The sequence below is a fragment of the Trachurus japonicus genome, chromosome 9 (assembly GCF_045865225.1).
Source record: "Trachurus japonicus isolate A0001 chromosome 9, Traja_1.0".
In the NCBI taxonomy this organism is placed as follows: domain Eukaryota; kingdom Metazoa; phylum Chordata; class Actinopteri; order Carangiformes; family Carangidae; genus Trachurus; species Trachurus japonicus.
In genome coordinates, this window is record NC_140915.1 from 1,468,294 (window position 1) to 1,484,347 (window position 16,054).

Consider the following 16,054-nt stretch of genomic DNA (forward strand, 5'->3'; position numbering starts at 1 on the left):
TAAAGTTGTGCACAGCTCTACCCAAAGAGTGTTTCTTATGTTTGTTGTAGATGGCTGTAGTGTATTTTTCTTTTGCACAACACTGTGAACAAATCAGAATTGCAAAGAGCATATGCAGTAAAAAATGTGAAACATACATATTCAGTATCAGTTACTCCACTAAATACAGTAATGTGTAACTTTAGTGTATTTATCACATGGCCGTACAAGTAGTGTATAGTGCTGTCTGGAGCATTTTCAGGTAGTGTCATGACTTTTTTGCATTGGAAAACACCTAGAGAATAAAGTGTCCTAATGAAAACATGACAAAGCCATTTGACTATCTTGTTCATAAACAATGGTGTCAAGATTTCTCATTTTGACGACACTGACAGTTTCATTAAAAGTGGAGTGGAGCACGCACATCCAAAATACTACAGGTGCAGGACCAACAAAGTAAACTCAGAGGGAAAAAAAAGGAAGTGGAGTCCGCACTCTGTATTACGCTCCTGACGAAGATCGAAACCTTGATCTTTCCACAATAAACAATAGAGGAGCGTAATACAGAGTGCAGACTTTTTTTTTTTTCCACTGACAGTTTCATTGACATGAGTACTTGCTTTTGAGGGATGGACAATCCATTTTGAGCAAGTGACGCGCTTTTGCAGGTCATCCACTAGGTTTTGCAGTTTGTGATAATTGTTTTGAGAAATGCACTAACTGTGCAATGTTAAGAGTGATGTGAGAAAAGCACCAAAGCGATAGAGAAAAACTGTAAGTAGTTTGTGGTGGGATGTTTCAAAGGTTGTGCAGTAGTATTTATTAGTATTAGTATTGTTCTTGCCTCTGTTTTAAACATTTTTAGTGACATGGCAGCTGTGGATTGCACCAGCCCTGCAAACCCCGATGATGGACGATGCGGTGGACAGTGGAGACAGGCATCCCACACCCCTCACCTCCCAGATGATGTCCCACTCTCAGCCAGAAGAGTCCAGGGTCTTTATTGTGGCATCCCATCCGGTCCAGCAGCACCACCAGGGACTCCTGCTCAGCCAATCAATGTTCTCTGTATATAGTTTATGCTGATTTTTTGTAAATAGTTAATAGTTAATTAAGTAAATATTGTTATTATATTATAGTACTGTAAATTACGTAAAAAATAAAAAAAATGTTATTGTCACAATGAAAAGCAGTTCAAAAGTTTACTCTAGTTGTAAATAAGAAATGGAACAGATAATGTTACAAGGTTCTAAGGTTTTTATTTAACTATATACACAACAGAAAAAGTAACAATATAATATTTTTAACAATAACAACAACAATTTAAATCTCAATGAACACAAAACTTAATAGAACAGAAAAAAAAACATTCACCCCAAAAAAAAATTAACGCCTCTCAATCATTCTTTCAAATAAAATAAAAAGTCTGTCCATCCTCTCTCTGCTCTCTCTTTCTCTCCTTTCCTCTGTCTCCCTCTGAAACTGCATATCCTCCTTGATCAAATCCATCAGCTCATCTCTCTCCCTTTTCCTCTTTCTTCTTCCTTCTTTCTGCCCTGGCTGCCTCTCCTCCTCCTCATCCTCCTCCTCATCATCATCCTCCTCCTCCTCCTCCTCCTCCTCCTCCTCCTCCTCCTCCTGCTGCTCACCCACTGCAGCACCTGGCCCTGGTGTGTCCTCAGGGATGGAGGCGATTAGGACAGGCGGCTCAATGGACGGCCGCTGTCCTAACACCTCGTCCATGAGGACAAACCAGGGCCAGGTGGCTGCAGTGGGCCTCCCGCCGACTCCCTGCCCTGTCCCTGGGTCTTTGCAATCCTAAGACAGAGGAAATCAATCACATGAATAACAGCAATTATCTGTAAAGTGTTTATTTAAAAAGTCTTGAAAAAGGAGTGCTTCATGGACTCAAAAAAAAAAACCTGTTTGCGGTGCTCTTTGGAATGGGATTTATGTAGTGATAAAGAAACAAGGAAAACGAATGTTTAACTTCCTGATGAAGGCTTGATACCAAAACGCATTGAAGGACTGTGTTTTTAAGTTTATATGACCATGCCATGATGTGCCTACATTCCTTTATCAAAGTGTTTATTAACTTGGGTAAAACAAATGTAGTTTTCATATCATTATCCAAACCTGCACATACTTTATTTTTTTTTTTCAAGTTGTCCCACTTCTTTTTTGCTTGCTGGGGCTCCACCTTCCCCTCCAGGCCCATTTTTTCCAGGATTGTTCTAAACAAGAGAGAAGTATTGACAAAAGGTAAACACACAAGATCATATAAAAAATATGTAAAGATTCATCAGTGACTTCTTGTGGAGTTTTAGTAAAAAGCAACGGGACTTCTTCTCTTGCTTGAAGATTTAATAATAAATAACCAAAACCATTTACTACCTACACCGAGACAAACTTTCAAATTCATATTCAAAGTGTTTCACGCAGCTAAGTTGCCTCGTATGTGAACACCTGCAGTCCCTCCACTCTTTTTCGTGTTTTCCCCGTGGATGGTTTAATAGGAACTTTTTTTAATGCAATGAAAATGATTAGATTTTGCCCACAACATGCTTTCAGACAAAAGCAGGGCACAAAAAACAGCAGTGAACAATGAGTCTGTACTTCACAGTTCTTCTACTGTGTAATATTTTAAAGAGGGAGAAATAAACAGCAGTAAAAACACCAGTCTCTCCACTCAGATTGTAGCGGCCCTTGGTTCCCCGAGAAAGGAGGCGGAGAGTTCCATACGGGTGCATAAGTTTATTGCCTTGGTGTAGCACCGTGAAAACTATGTGGGAATATACAAAAAAAAAACACAAGAAGAAAAAGTTAAACACATTACACTTCACATAGATTCAAGAAGCACCCAACTTATCACTATAAAAAAAAGCAAACAAACAAAACTACATTTTATTAACACATTACAATATTACTAAAACCTTATTTAAAGAATTAAAATATAATGTGAACGGCATCACCCCAAAACAAAAAATAAAACAAGACATCAAAAATAAAGAAATAGCCCAAAATTCTGATACACACCTTGTTCCACAAACCAAGGGAGCTAATAGAATGGAAGGTGCCGACTCTAACGTCTGTCTCCAAATAACAAAACAAGACCAAACTATAAGGAAAACTGCACCAACACAAAGATTACAAATAATTCTACAAAGAAAACTCACTCAAAAAGCCATGAACATGGTCCAAACAAAGCCAGCAGCACAAACACTGAGCCAGCCAGGGGAGAACAAAGGGAGGATGGTGGAGATGCGCACAGGTGAGCGCACACACCCACAGGAAGAGCTGACAGGTGACAGTGGCCTCCTCCCTTTTATACCCCGCTCCCTTGACAAGAAAACTGACCACTAGATGGCAGTAATACACTGACCTTTACACAGATCATGTGACCTCCTCCCCTCCCCCCACTGCCTGTTCAAAGTTTACTTTCACTTTTGAGCCAGCGTCTTTCGTGGCAGTTCTTTTTCAGCTGTTAAGGTAAGGTAAAAGTTAAAATGTTTGATTGCTGATCAATATGGGCTGTAACTGCCTATCACTAATTACAGACTGTTAGATGGCGTTTTCTCCATAACTTCCAGTGTTTTAAAGTTCTTGTGTGAATGCGTATGTAGTAGGCTGTGTCTCCCAATATGTGTCCCCTGTGTTCCTTGTTTTTATCATGTAAAGCACTTTGAGCTGTCGTGGGCATGAAAAGTGCCATACACATAAAGCCTGATTGATTGATTGATCATCGATCAATACTGCGTATCACTAATCAATACCAATACTGCCTATCACAGATCAATACTGAACACCTTATGTTGTTATCAGGGTTTTCCTGAGACTTTACTGATGATTGATTTTCCAGTGTTGATCAATGTTCAGCAACAGGTTCTTCACAGTAACTGAGTACATTTAGTGCAGTACAGTTGTGAGGTATTTGTACTCTCCTTGAGTATTTCCTTGTTGAGCTACTTCCTGCTTGTACTGCAGCTCATGTACCTGACAGGTGAAGCTACTGGTCACTTTCCAGCTGCAGGTTGTAGATTAAAAACACTGTCTTTGTGTCCCCACCATTCATGTCTGTGATTACACACAGCAAACACTCTGGGTTATTGATTATTGGACACAAATCATCAATATTGTTCTGAAGAATTTTTTTAGAGCTGCAACAGTTTTACATTTTTCAAGCAGAAATGTTCAGTTTTTAGCCTCAAACACTGAAGAATTCCTTGTTTTCTTTGACTGTAAACTGAATGTTTTTATCTCTTTGATTGTTGCTGTGGACAAAACAAGACGTGGCCTCAGACTGAGACCAACTTTGTTTCCTGAAATTTGATGGAGCAGACGATGAATGGATTGACAGAGACAATAAGTGAAGAGTCTTGTTCTCTCTCTGAATTTCCAGTGAGTGAAATGACTGAATGTTGTGATAATGAAGCTGTGAGGTGAAATAAGTTTACTACCTACACCGGGACAAACTTTGCATTCAAAGTGCTTCACGTAGCTAAGGTGCCTAACGTGTGAACACCTACAGCCCCTTACTCTTTTTCCTGTTTTCTCCGTGGATGGTTTAATAGGAACTCTTTTTTAAAAATGCAATGAAATGTATTTTATTTTGGCCACAACATGCTTTTAGACAAAAACAGGGTACAAAACAAAACAGCAGTGACCTTGTGCAATATAATCATACTAAAACCATGAGGCAGCTCATTACTGCTGCTTAGTGCCTACCCTCTACAATGCAGCCGTCTGGTCCAACGTAGAAACATGAGTCACAGTTCTTCTACTGTGTAATGTTTTAAATATTTAGGGTTCAGTGGGAGAAATAAACTGCAGCAAAAACACCAGTCTCTCCACTCAGATCTGCAGCTTCATGACGCCATCTAGTGGACTGATAGTAGAAGTACAGCAGCTGATGGCAGCTTCCTCTTCCTCACTGCTGTGTGACTGCATTCAGCTGACACTGATATGAAGCAGAGGAGAAGAGCCAATCAGTGGAGGAGCAGCTGGAGACATGATGGACATGTGAGCTGCTGTGCACATGAATGATGTGTGTTTCCTCTGCAGGTGAAGCTACAAAGTGTGTGTGAGCTGATGTGGATGTGAGCTCAGCAGCATGGATCAGTGTGAGGACAGAGAGGAGGGAGCCCCTCCCTCTAAAACCAAGAGCCAGACCACAGGTCAAAGGTCAGAATTAAAACTGTCAGACTTTTCTCTCTAAAAGTCAGTTGTTGTGTTTATTAAAAAAATTGAAGATATTTGTCATCAGTTTTTCTCCAACAGGCACATTTATCAGTTGTGGTGTTGTTTCAGGATCCAGCAGCAGAGACCCGACTCTCCTGAACCCAGCTGTCTGTCTTATAAGAGCGACCGGTCAAAGGACTTTGAAATTGACTTTAAAGGAGGACGTGGATCAACTGATCAGATGTAAGACAAAACTAAATTTCAAAGCTTTCGAGTCTCTGTTGAACGTTCTTCCTGTGGAGTCAAATTTCAATGATTCTCCATAAAAAAGAGTTATAACTCGGATACACATTGTCCCTACCTGAATGTCCACATGTTAAAGGACAAGTGACGTCTTTTACAATCTGGACCTTATTTCTAGCATAAAATAAGGTCATTTACTCACCCATGTAACTCTGGTGTCACTTTGGACAATATTTAGGTCCATTCAAGAGTTTATGAATATAGCCATATAGTGGGAGTGATTGGGGCACTGAAATGCAAATAACACATTATCTGTTATCGTCATCCAGGGTCTGCAGAAAGCTGACAAATATTCAGCCAGGTTGCATAAAACTGCAAAACTTTTCTGTATTTATGTTCCATGTATCTAAACTATTTAACATGAGTTGTGTTGTTGTTTCAGGATGCAGCAGCAGAGACCAGACTCTCCTGAACCCAGCTGTCTGTCTTTAAAGAGCAACCAGTCAAAGGATGAGGTCATTGACTTTAATGGAGGACGTGGATCAGCTGATCAGATGTAAGCTGTAACTGACAGTCAGACTCAGGTTATTGTAGAAAAGAACCAGTTTGTACGACGTGTTGTTGGACCAGGTCTGAAACCAAAGTGTCTCTGTCTGTTGTGAACGTCCTCAGGGGACATATAAAGTCCATCTTGTATCATCTCTCTGTCCTGATGTTGACTTGACACTGATTCCTCCACAGAGTGGACCAGGAGAGCTCAGAGGTTCCCAGTGGTCAGTCTGCCCAGCAGCATCAAACACACCTGGACTCCATATTTATGGTGAGGACATGTCCAACAGCTGCTGTTACATCTGTTGTGTTCAGCATCATCTCCATGCTGCACTTTGACACCAGTGGATTGTCAGTCTGTCAGGTTTTAGTTTGATGCTGTCACTCATAGAGTTTCTGTTCCAGCTGCTGGAGGAGAACATGGTCAAAAATAAAAACAGACTACTGACAAAGTCAAAAAAACCCTACCACATCACACCCATTCTTGCCACTCTGCACTGGTTACCGGTCCCGTTCAGAATTCATTTCAAGGTGCTGCTACTCACTTATAAAGCCCTCCACTGGAGAGAGGAGGGGGTGTGACTCACCATCAGTGGGAGACGTGTGCCTGGTAACACGCATTTTTTTCATAGCGTCCAGTGTCCGGTGGACACGGCCCCTACTGCTCTGAGCGCCCGTGACCAACGGCCGTGTCCACCAAACACACTTTTGGAGTGGTCGCTCTCTCTCTCTCTCTCTCTGTGTACAGATGGAGGACATTTCAGATTTATCCTACCAGTGTTAAATACTGTATATTAATTAACAAACCAGGGATGTGATGGCACTAAATAGAGTCACATCCCTTACCATGATAAATTGTGGTATCAGTCTTGGTGAAACAGTGTCACTGATCTGGTTCTGTCAGGCAACAAAGATGGCGACGTCTGTGAAGGAGCAGCTGCTGCAGATTTTGATGAATTTGGGGAAAGAAGAGCTGAAACGCTTCCAGTGGTACCTGCAGGATGCTGACGTACTGGGTGGTTTCACTGCCATCAAAAAGTGTGAGCTGGAGGATGCAAGCAGAGAGAAAACAGTGGACTTGATGGTCGGCATGTACACTACTGACAAAGTTCTGCAGGTGGCGAGGTTAATTCTGAAGAAGATGGGAATTAATGAAGGTCAGTCATGGGAAGTGCAGCCAGTGTTTTACCTTTGTTAAATATCTTGGCTTTGTAAATATTTCCACACAGAGGACAACCTCAACTGGGTTGGTCCTGCTACTCCTCATGATTAATGATTCCCTTTCCTCCAACAGGACAAGACCCGTCAGCAGCAGCAGCAGCAGCAGCAGAAGCAGCAGCAGCAGCAGGTGAAATTCAACACCTTTTGTGAGGGGATGTCACATTTCACTGTTGTAGTCATCACCATGACTACATGAATTTAGATCCAAATATTTCTGTGTTTAGATTCATTTACTGTGACCTGTTGTTAAGAGGACCTTTACCTTATTGTCCTATTATCTGTTGTTTATTCATTCAGAAGCTCTTCACAAATGCCAGCCTAAACTCAAAGACAACCTGAAGGAGAAGTTCCAGCATGTGTTTGAGGGCATCGCTATAGCAGGACACCAAACCCTTCTGAACCAGATCTACACAGAGCTCTACATCACACAGGGAGGGACTGGAGAGGTCAATGATGAACATGAGGTCAGACAGATTGAAACAGCGTCCAGGAAACCAGACAGACCAGAAACAACCATCAGACAAGAAGACATCTTTAAAGCCCCACATGGAGGAGACCGACCAATCAGAAGAGTGATGACAAAGGGAGTGGCTGGCATTGGGAAAACAGTCTTAACACAGAAGTTCACTCTGGACTGGGCTGAAGACAAAACCAACCAGGACATACACTTAACATTTCCCTTCACCTTCAGACAGCTGAATGTGCTGAAAGAGAAAAAGTTCAGCTTGGTGGAACTTGTTCATCACTTCTTCTCTGAAACCAAAGCAGCAGGAATCTGCAGCTTTGATCAGTTCCAGGTCGTCTTCATCTTTGATGGTCTGGACGAGTGTCGACTTCCTCTGGACTTCCACAACACTGAGATCCTGACTGATGTGACAGAGTCCACCTCGGTCAACGTGCTGCTGACCAACCTCATCAGGGGGAACCTGCTTCCCTCTGCTCGCCTCTGGATAACCACACGACCTGCAGCAGCCAATCAGATCCCTCCTGAGTGTGTTCACATGGTGACAGAGGTCAGAGGGTTCACTGACCCACAGAAGGAGGAGTACTTCAGGAAGAGGTTCACAGATGAGCAGCAGGCCAGAGAGATCATCTCCCACATCAAGACCTCACGAAGCCTCCACATCATGTGCCACATCCCAGTCTTCTGCTGGATCACTGCTACAGTTCTGGAGAAGCTGTTGAAGACCAGAAGGAGAGGAGAGCTGCCCAAGACCCTGACTCAGATGTACATCCACTTCCTGGTGGTTCATCTAAAACTGAAGAAGGTCAAGTATGATGGAGGAGCTGAGACAGATCCACACTGGTGTCCAGAGAGCAGGGAGATGATTGAGTCTCTGGGAAAACTGGCTTTTGAGCAGCTGCAGAAAGGAAACCTGATCTTCTATGAATCAGACCTGACAGAGTGTGGCATCGATATCAGAGCAGCCTCAGTGTACTCAGGAGTGTTCACACAGATCTTTAAAGAGGAGAGCGGCCTGTACCAGGACAAGGTGTTCTGCTTCGTCCATCTGAGTGTTCAGGAGTTTCTGGCTGCTCTTCATGTCCATCTGACCTTCATCAACTCTGGACTCAACCTGATGTCACAACAACAAACAACATCCAGGTGGTCTCAAGTGTTTAGAGACAAATCTACACATTTCTACCAGAGCGCTGTGGACGAGGCCTTAAAGAGTCCAAATGGACACCTGGACTTGTTCCTCCGCTTCCTCCTGGGTCTTTCATTGGAGACCAATCAGAATCTCCTACGAGATCTGATGACTCAGACAAGAAGTGACTCACAGACCAATCAGAAAACAGTCCAGTACATCAAGAAGAAGATCAGTAAGAATGTGTCTGCAGAGAAAAGCATCAACCTGTTCCACTGCCTGAATGAACTGAATGACCGTTCTCTAGTGAAGGAGATCCAACAGTCCCTGAGATCAGGAAGTCTCTCCACAGATAAACTGTCTCCTGGTCAATGGTCGGCTCTGGTCTTCATCTTACTGTCATCAGAGGAAGATCTGGACGTGTTTGACCTGAAGAAATACTCTGCTTCAGAGGAGGCTCTTCTGAGGCTGCTGCCAGTGGTCAAGGCCTCTAACAAAGCTCTGTAAGTGTAGAGATAGTTGGATTTATTCATCATTGTATAAAAACACTTCTGTCTTTTCAACAGGACAGAAAATAAATCCCTTTCTTCTTTAATTCCTCATGATCATCTCTTCAGACTGAGCGGATGTAAGCTCTCAAAGAGAAGCTGTGAAGCTCTGTCCTCAGTCCTCAGCTCCCAGTCCTCTAGTCTGAGACACCTGGACCTGAGTAACAACAACCTGCAGGACTCAGGAGTGAAGCTGCTGTCTGGTGGACTGGAGAGTATACACTGTAGACTGGAGACTCTGGACCTGAGTAACAACAACCTGAAGGACTCAGGAGTGAAGCTGTTGTCTGGTGGACTGGAGAGTCCACACTGTAGACTGGAGACTCTCAGGTGAGGATCCATCCAGCTGTTTATCTGATGCCACTTGAACACAGCAGCAGGTGTTGACAGTGGTTTCCTGTGTGTTGTTGTGTGTGTTCAGTCTGTCAGGATGTCTGGTCACAGAGGAAGGCTGTGCTTCTCTGGCCTCAGCTCTGAGCTCCAACCCCTCCCATCTGAGAGAGCTGGACCTGAGCTACAACCATCCAGGAGCCTCAGGAGTGAAGCTGCTGTCTGCTGGACGGGAGGATCCAGACTGGAGACTGGAGACTCTCAGGTATGGAGAGGCTGCTGCAACCACACACAATGGGGACTTTAAGCAACGGCGGATTTTGCCACGGCTAAGGCAGCCGGAAATAAATCTCTCCTGACGCTGGTGCCGTAGCCGTCAAATCCGTAGTAGTCATTAAGCAAGATGCTGCAGCTGCGGTAGCTGTCAGATCAAACAGCTGATCGCTCACGTGACAGGGTGAGGGTATAAACACAGCTGATTTGAGCGCAGACCTGTCAGAATGCCCTGTCCTGCGTCAGGTGTGCTGCACAGCGTCAGATGGAACTTCATATGAACGCAGCTCAAAGCGACCGGTGCCTCTCACAGTGACCAAGCTCAGATAAATACATTGGATCAGCTGTAGTTTATCGCGTGTCCTCCCGCATAAAGCCGCAATATACCGGAGCTCCTAAAAAAAAAAAAAACACGCTATGTGCGGTGGAGCTGAAAACAGCTGAGTTCTCTACTACAGCTGAACAGCTGACATGTGGTCAAGACGTAGGCTACAGTGACCTGTCACAGTGTCACCTAAACTTCAACCTCAGACTGTCTGCTTCCTAGGTGATCACACAGGGAGAGCATGAATGTGTGATGAGTTGTGTTACAGAGTCCTGTATCAATAGGCGTATTCGTCAGTGCTTAATGTTTATTTATTAATTAATAGACCTAGCCTATATGCTGAGAAATAAGATTGTAGGCTAAATCAAACAAATCCTACAGGGAAGACCAATTTATGTTTAACGAATCAAATATTGTTTTGGTCAAGTCAACTGATAAATAGGCTCTTTTTGGGGGGAGGGGGGGACACACAGCTGTTTATTTTTCATTAAGGGGGGCTCACTCTCTCACACTAACATGTTTCATTTCAGAAATACAATGAAAACCATTTAATTCACTCACCTGAGACACGCGTTGTAGCGACAACGTGAGAACGCTTGATTTGCCGTGGTAGATCAGCCGGCGATGGCAGGCAACGCCGGCTTCAGTCTCGATCAGCGGAGCAAAGATCTATTTCCGGCTGCCGTAGCCGTGGCAAAATCCGCCGTTGCTTAAAGTCCCTACCGTCTGATAGAGGAGGAGGAGCTGGAACATTTTCTATGGCCCCGTTCACACCTGGTCGCACCTGGTATTAACATCAGTCTCAGGTGATTGATGCATTGATAACATCAGATCTGATCACTCAGACCATATCCAGAGGTGGTGTAGGCCACAGTGAAGCTCCGCCCACTCCACTGACGTCCTCTGTCTCAGTCAGACTCGTCCCAACACAGTTTATACTGAAGACAAAATCTCTTGAGTGTTTCAAACATGAGCTGTGCAGCTTTCATCAGTCACAGTGATGAACTACTGGGATCAGGAGTTTCTCCTCCTGATGACTTCAGTGTCTCATCATAACTCACTGTTTCATATTCAGTAGAAGAGATCTCAATGATGAAACCAGATGTTGGCAGCTGTGCTCTGAGTCTCTCCAGATGTTTGGATCAGACTTTATTTCAGAGTTGATGAGGAAACATTTCAGCTGCTGCTGGTTTAAAGTTATGGTTGGTAATCATGTTCAGAAACACTTTTTGTTATACTGGGGGCGGCAGTGGCTCAGGCGGTAGAGCGGGTCGTCCAATAATCAGAGGGTTGGCGGTTCGAATCCCGCTCTCTCCCAGTCTCTGTCGTAGTGTCCTTGGGCAAGACACCTAACCCCACTTGCCTCGTGTGCATGCGTATGAATGATCATGGTGGTGGTCGGAGGGGCCGTTTGGCGCGAAATGGCAGCCACGCTTCCGTCAGTCTGCCCCAGGGCAGCTGTGGCTACACACGTAGTTTACCACCACCGGTGTGAATGTGTATGAATGAATAATGGTTACTGTACGCGCTTTGGGTATCGGGTAACGGAAGAAAAGCGCTATATAAATGTAATCCGTTATTATTATTATAATTATTATTACTGGGTGAAATGGTTAGGGTTAGGGCTTGTTACGACCCCCCTTGTGTCTAGGGGTGAGGGAGCAGTAACAAAAGAGTGCGCAGGGAACCAAGGGGCAATGATACGTGGATTTATTGGTTAAACAATAATTGTAACAGGAAAATGGGGACGTAAAGGGTGGCGTTAAACCAATAACAAAACAAAAGGATCAAAGAGAATACAAAACAAGGACGCCACCCATAACCTAAAAGAAAAACACAAGAAAACCAGGGGGAAAATCAATCCCCAAACAAAATAGCGACAACCAAAACTAAATCCTAATCCCCAAACAAAGACAAAGGAAAACGAAGAATCGAGGTGCGGGGCCAACAGCCACATGCAGACTGTTGCCCGCGGATCTGCCCCTTCCATCCTGAGAGTAGTCAATACTAGGGCTCGACCGATTTATCAGCGAGCCGATTAAATCGGCCGATTATAGACCATTTGAGAATAATTGGTAATCGGCCAAAACTCGCCGATTGTCGCCGATATTTTCAGAAATAAAATGCAGGGAATAAGACTTGGTTTTACTTTGAAAATGTTCCCCCATTTAAAAAGATCCCCCGACATTAGGCTATTTATCCTATAGAGGGCGCATCCTCTCTCTCCACTATCCACTAACCACCTCACAGCACAGTGACTGAGCAGGACATGCTTTCCTTTTCTTTTCTTTTTTGCCGTGGTCGGGTGAATTAATTAATGCTCGTGACTCCGGCCGTGTTGGGTCCGAGATTCAACAAGCCGGTCGGGTTTTACCGTAGGCTAATTACAGGCAGTATGCCCGTTTATCACCAATAAACACAGTAGCCTACCTAGATGAGGTGGGTGAGTGACTGAGCTGACTGAGGCTGTAACACGGGGGGGAGGAGGGGCGGCGGTGCGGGTCTCTGACTGCAGCGGGGCTATCATGTCTCTGCTCCGTGACACACTGAGAGCTGTGGGACCGGGGCTCGCGGCAGCACCCGCTAATGGTTGAAAACAGCGGTGATACGTGCTTCCACGTCGGAGTCAACAAACCAGAAACGTCAGGAACAACAGCCTATTGGAAAAAGTCGCAAAAAAAAGAGAGAGGGGGAGAGAGAGAGAGAGAGAGAGAGAGAGAGAGAGAGAGAGAGAGACCGCCGTGCCGTGTAAAAACAACAACAACAGAAAAGTTTCACGTGTCATGACGTGTATCTGGCCCTTCAAATTAAAAGCCTACAGCCTTTCACAGTTCAGTCATATTGATTTTGACTTAATTTTGACAAGACAGAGCTCCAAATGTTGTTGTTTTTTCCTGCAACCAATTGACCAAGGAAATTTTGGCAGCCCTATATATTATATAATTTATGTAGATATATTACTTAAATTAATCACATTTTAAAACTTTATATTAAAAAAAATAATCGGCCGATTAATCGGTTATCGGATTTTTCCCCCCCTAATAATCGTAATCGGCATCGGCTCCAAAAAATCCATATCGGTCGGGCCCTAGTCAATACATTATCTATTCAGAAAAAGGAACAAAAACAATCGGACCTCTGTGGCAGCTGCAGGATAGACAAAACTCTGACCAATACATGCTTTTCTCTCCGAAAAGGAAAAACCAATCAGATGCCTTCATGTCTGGTTCTGCCTATGCCCAATCAAGCTGCCATCTCACTCTCTCGCGTGCGTGATCACAGTCTTCACCCAGGTCCACGTAAAGGTGAAGGCGTGGCTTCAGAGAAAAGTCTGAGGAAAGGGGCTGGGACTTTTGACTTTGTATTTTCAAAATGTGGCCAGATAGAAGCGTTTTTCCAGAGTCTCCAACCCTCTCTGTCTGGTCAGATATTGATGATCAATAATCAGCTCAGTCTCTCTGAGATCCTGGTCTTGTCCTGATGAGATGTGTTGTTGTGTTGAGGAGACAGTCAATCACAGTGTGACATCCAGATGTCCTCACTGTCCAGAGGCCTGGAGCTGTCAATCAGAAGACAGTGAGTGTAGTGAACAGTGTAATAATCAGTGTTTGTGGCTGAATGTGTGTGTGGTCAAACAGCTGTTTTCAGACTGTGTGTGTGCTGACTCCAGATCAGATGAAGCCACAAAGTGGCTCCTTAATGAAAGTCTCCAGCAGCTGGAGCTTCACTTCCTGTCTGAGTCCATGTGCTCTGAGCTGAGCCTGCTTCTCTCTGCTCTACAGTTTCTCTGCTTCCTCTGGACTCTGACTTCAAGTCCAGTCAAAATGTGCTTGTGTGCATTTTTACAGCGTGTGGCGCGCTGCGGTCCGTCTTCGGTCCATGAATCTATAATACATCCATTGGGGCTCCAGACACAGAGCAGAGACCCAGGTCCGACAGTGGAAAGCTGTCCCTCTCTGAAGCAGAGGACGAGGCAGCTTCACTCCCCTCAGTCTTCACAGACAGTCCACACATGAGTTTTTTTTGTTTGTTTGTTTGTTTGTTTTTCTTGTATTTAGGGCCGGCCTTTTTTTGTTTGTGTAATGATTGAATACCGGCCATTATTTGATGTAATGATGCGGTATGCTATTATAAAGTAACTTCAGATCACATAATCACTGATAAGTGTGCGTCTCCCCCCCCCCTCTCAATAAACAGTCCCGACGTCCATGAGGCTACACTTCAGACTGGTGCGGTCAGCGGAGGGAGACTGACATGAACTGTGTTGAGGTTTTTTTTGCCCCTACTGTAAAACATCCGGGGCTTGAGCCCAAGTAGCCATCCCATAACCCCGCCCCTGTTCGGGTGCAAAGTCACTGTTAACGAAATCAACATCTAATCTGTCAAAATGCCCGTGAGTCCAGCCCCATCGGGTCCACGGTCCAGGCTTCCAGGGGGGGGGGGGGGGTGCATATGGTCATTGTCCCCACCACACTAAAGTGACGCCCTTGGCTGTGGCTCCTGTGGAAACCTGCTCACAGCCTCATTCTTCAGCTTCCTGGGGAGTTTTCTTCAGACAAACACAAGTTGTGTTCACACTCAGTGTTTCTCACTAAACTCTCTGTTTCACTGAGCTCTAACAAACGTGTCTTCACCTGTGCCTTTCCTGGTGCATTGTGGGATATCTGGGCTGGTCAGCTCCACCTGTTGTGTCTTCATCTTCTTTGCTGTGACGTGTGTTTGTGCAGCTTGAGAGTCAGAGAGTGAAAGTGTGTGTCTCACACTGCAGTGACATGACATGGAGAAAAGACATGATGAAGTGTTTCCTCCTGGTCTCCTCCTGCTCTGTATCATCACTAGATAAAGACTCCAGCTCCTTCTTCTCTGTGCTCAGTGTTCATCCAGACATACCAGCCTCCATGTGAACACAGTGATAAAACAGTGTGTGTGTGAGAGCCATGTAATGTCCATGTGTGCATGCTGACAGAGAAGGTGCTGCTCTGACCCCCCTCCTCCTTTCAGGGTGCAGCCTGCTGGAGTCCGATATTTGACACCAGGTCCATGGAGATGTAAGTGTGTTTTTACTTTGAGCAGCACATTCAACCATCTTCACACTGTCACATCACTGACCTCATGAGTCTTCATCAAACTGTCAATAACTGATCACATGATCAATAACTGCAGCTGTGTCTTGTTCTCTCCATCAGATTCCTGTCCACTCACAATCGACACAAACACAGTGAACACAAACATCAAACTGTCTGACAACAACAGGAAGGCAACATGGGTGATGGAGGATCAGTCATATCCTGATCATCCAGACAGATTTGACTTCTATCCTCAGCTGCTGTGTTCAACTGGTCTGACTGGTCGCTGCTACTGGGAGGTCGAGAGGAGAGGAGACGTTGAAATATCAGTGAGTTACAGAGGAATCAGAAGGAAAGGAGCCAGTGATGACTGTTGGTTTGGAGCAAACGATCAGTCCTGGAGTCTGATCTGCTATGATGGTGGTTACTACGTCAGGCACAATAACAAACGGACATCTATCACCTCCTCCTCCTCCTCTTCCTCCTCCTCCTCCTCCTCCTCCTCCTCCTCCTCCTCCTCCTCTTCCTCCTCCTCCTCCTCCTCTGTCTCTAACAGAGTAGCAGTGTATGTGGACTGTCCTGCTGGCTCTCTGTCCTTCTACAGAGTCTCCTCTGACTCACTGATCCACCTCTACACCTTCAACACCACCTTCACTCAACCTCTGTATCCTGGGTTTGGATTCTACACTACTGTTTCCTCAGTGAGTCTGTGTTGAGTGAAGCAGAGTCTCCTCCTGTCACAGAAACCTTCTC

The 16,054-nt window shown here is 44.7% G+C and overlaps 2 protein-coding genes across 2 annotated transcripts in view; both read left to right on the top strand.

Annotated features, from left to right (window-relative positions):
* The first annotated feature begins 888 nt into the window (after positions 1-888).
* The window catches only part of LOC146980463 (protein NLRC3-like), a 37,693-nt gene continuing 22,527 nt past the window's right edge, over positions 889-16,054 (top strand). The window contains exons 1-2 of the mRNA XM_085787962.1: positions 889-1,040; positions 5,287-5,400. Coding sequence (XP_085644088.1) covers positions 889-1,040; positions 5,287-5,400 — 266 coding nt within the window. The remainder of the gene's footprint in view (positions 1,041-5,286; positions 5,401-16,054) is intronic.
* Positions 6,863-16,027, top strand: LOC146980464 (protein NLRC3-like). Its single transcript, XM_085785690.1, has 7 exons — positions 6,863-7,142; positions 7,271-7,297; positions 7,468-9,262; positions 9,377-9,637; positions 9,729-9,902; positions 15,237-15,283; positions 15,422-16,027. The coding sequence occupies exons 1-7, from the start codon at positions 6,863-6,865 to the stop codon at positions 16,015-16,017; spliced, it is 3,180 nt and encodes a 1,059-aa protein (XP_085641816.1). The 3' UTR covers positions 16,018-16,027.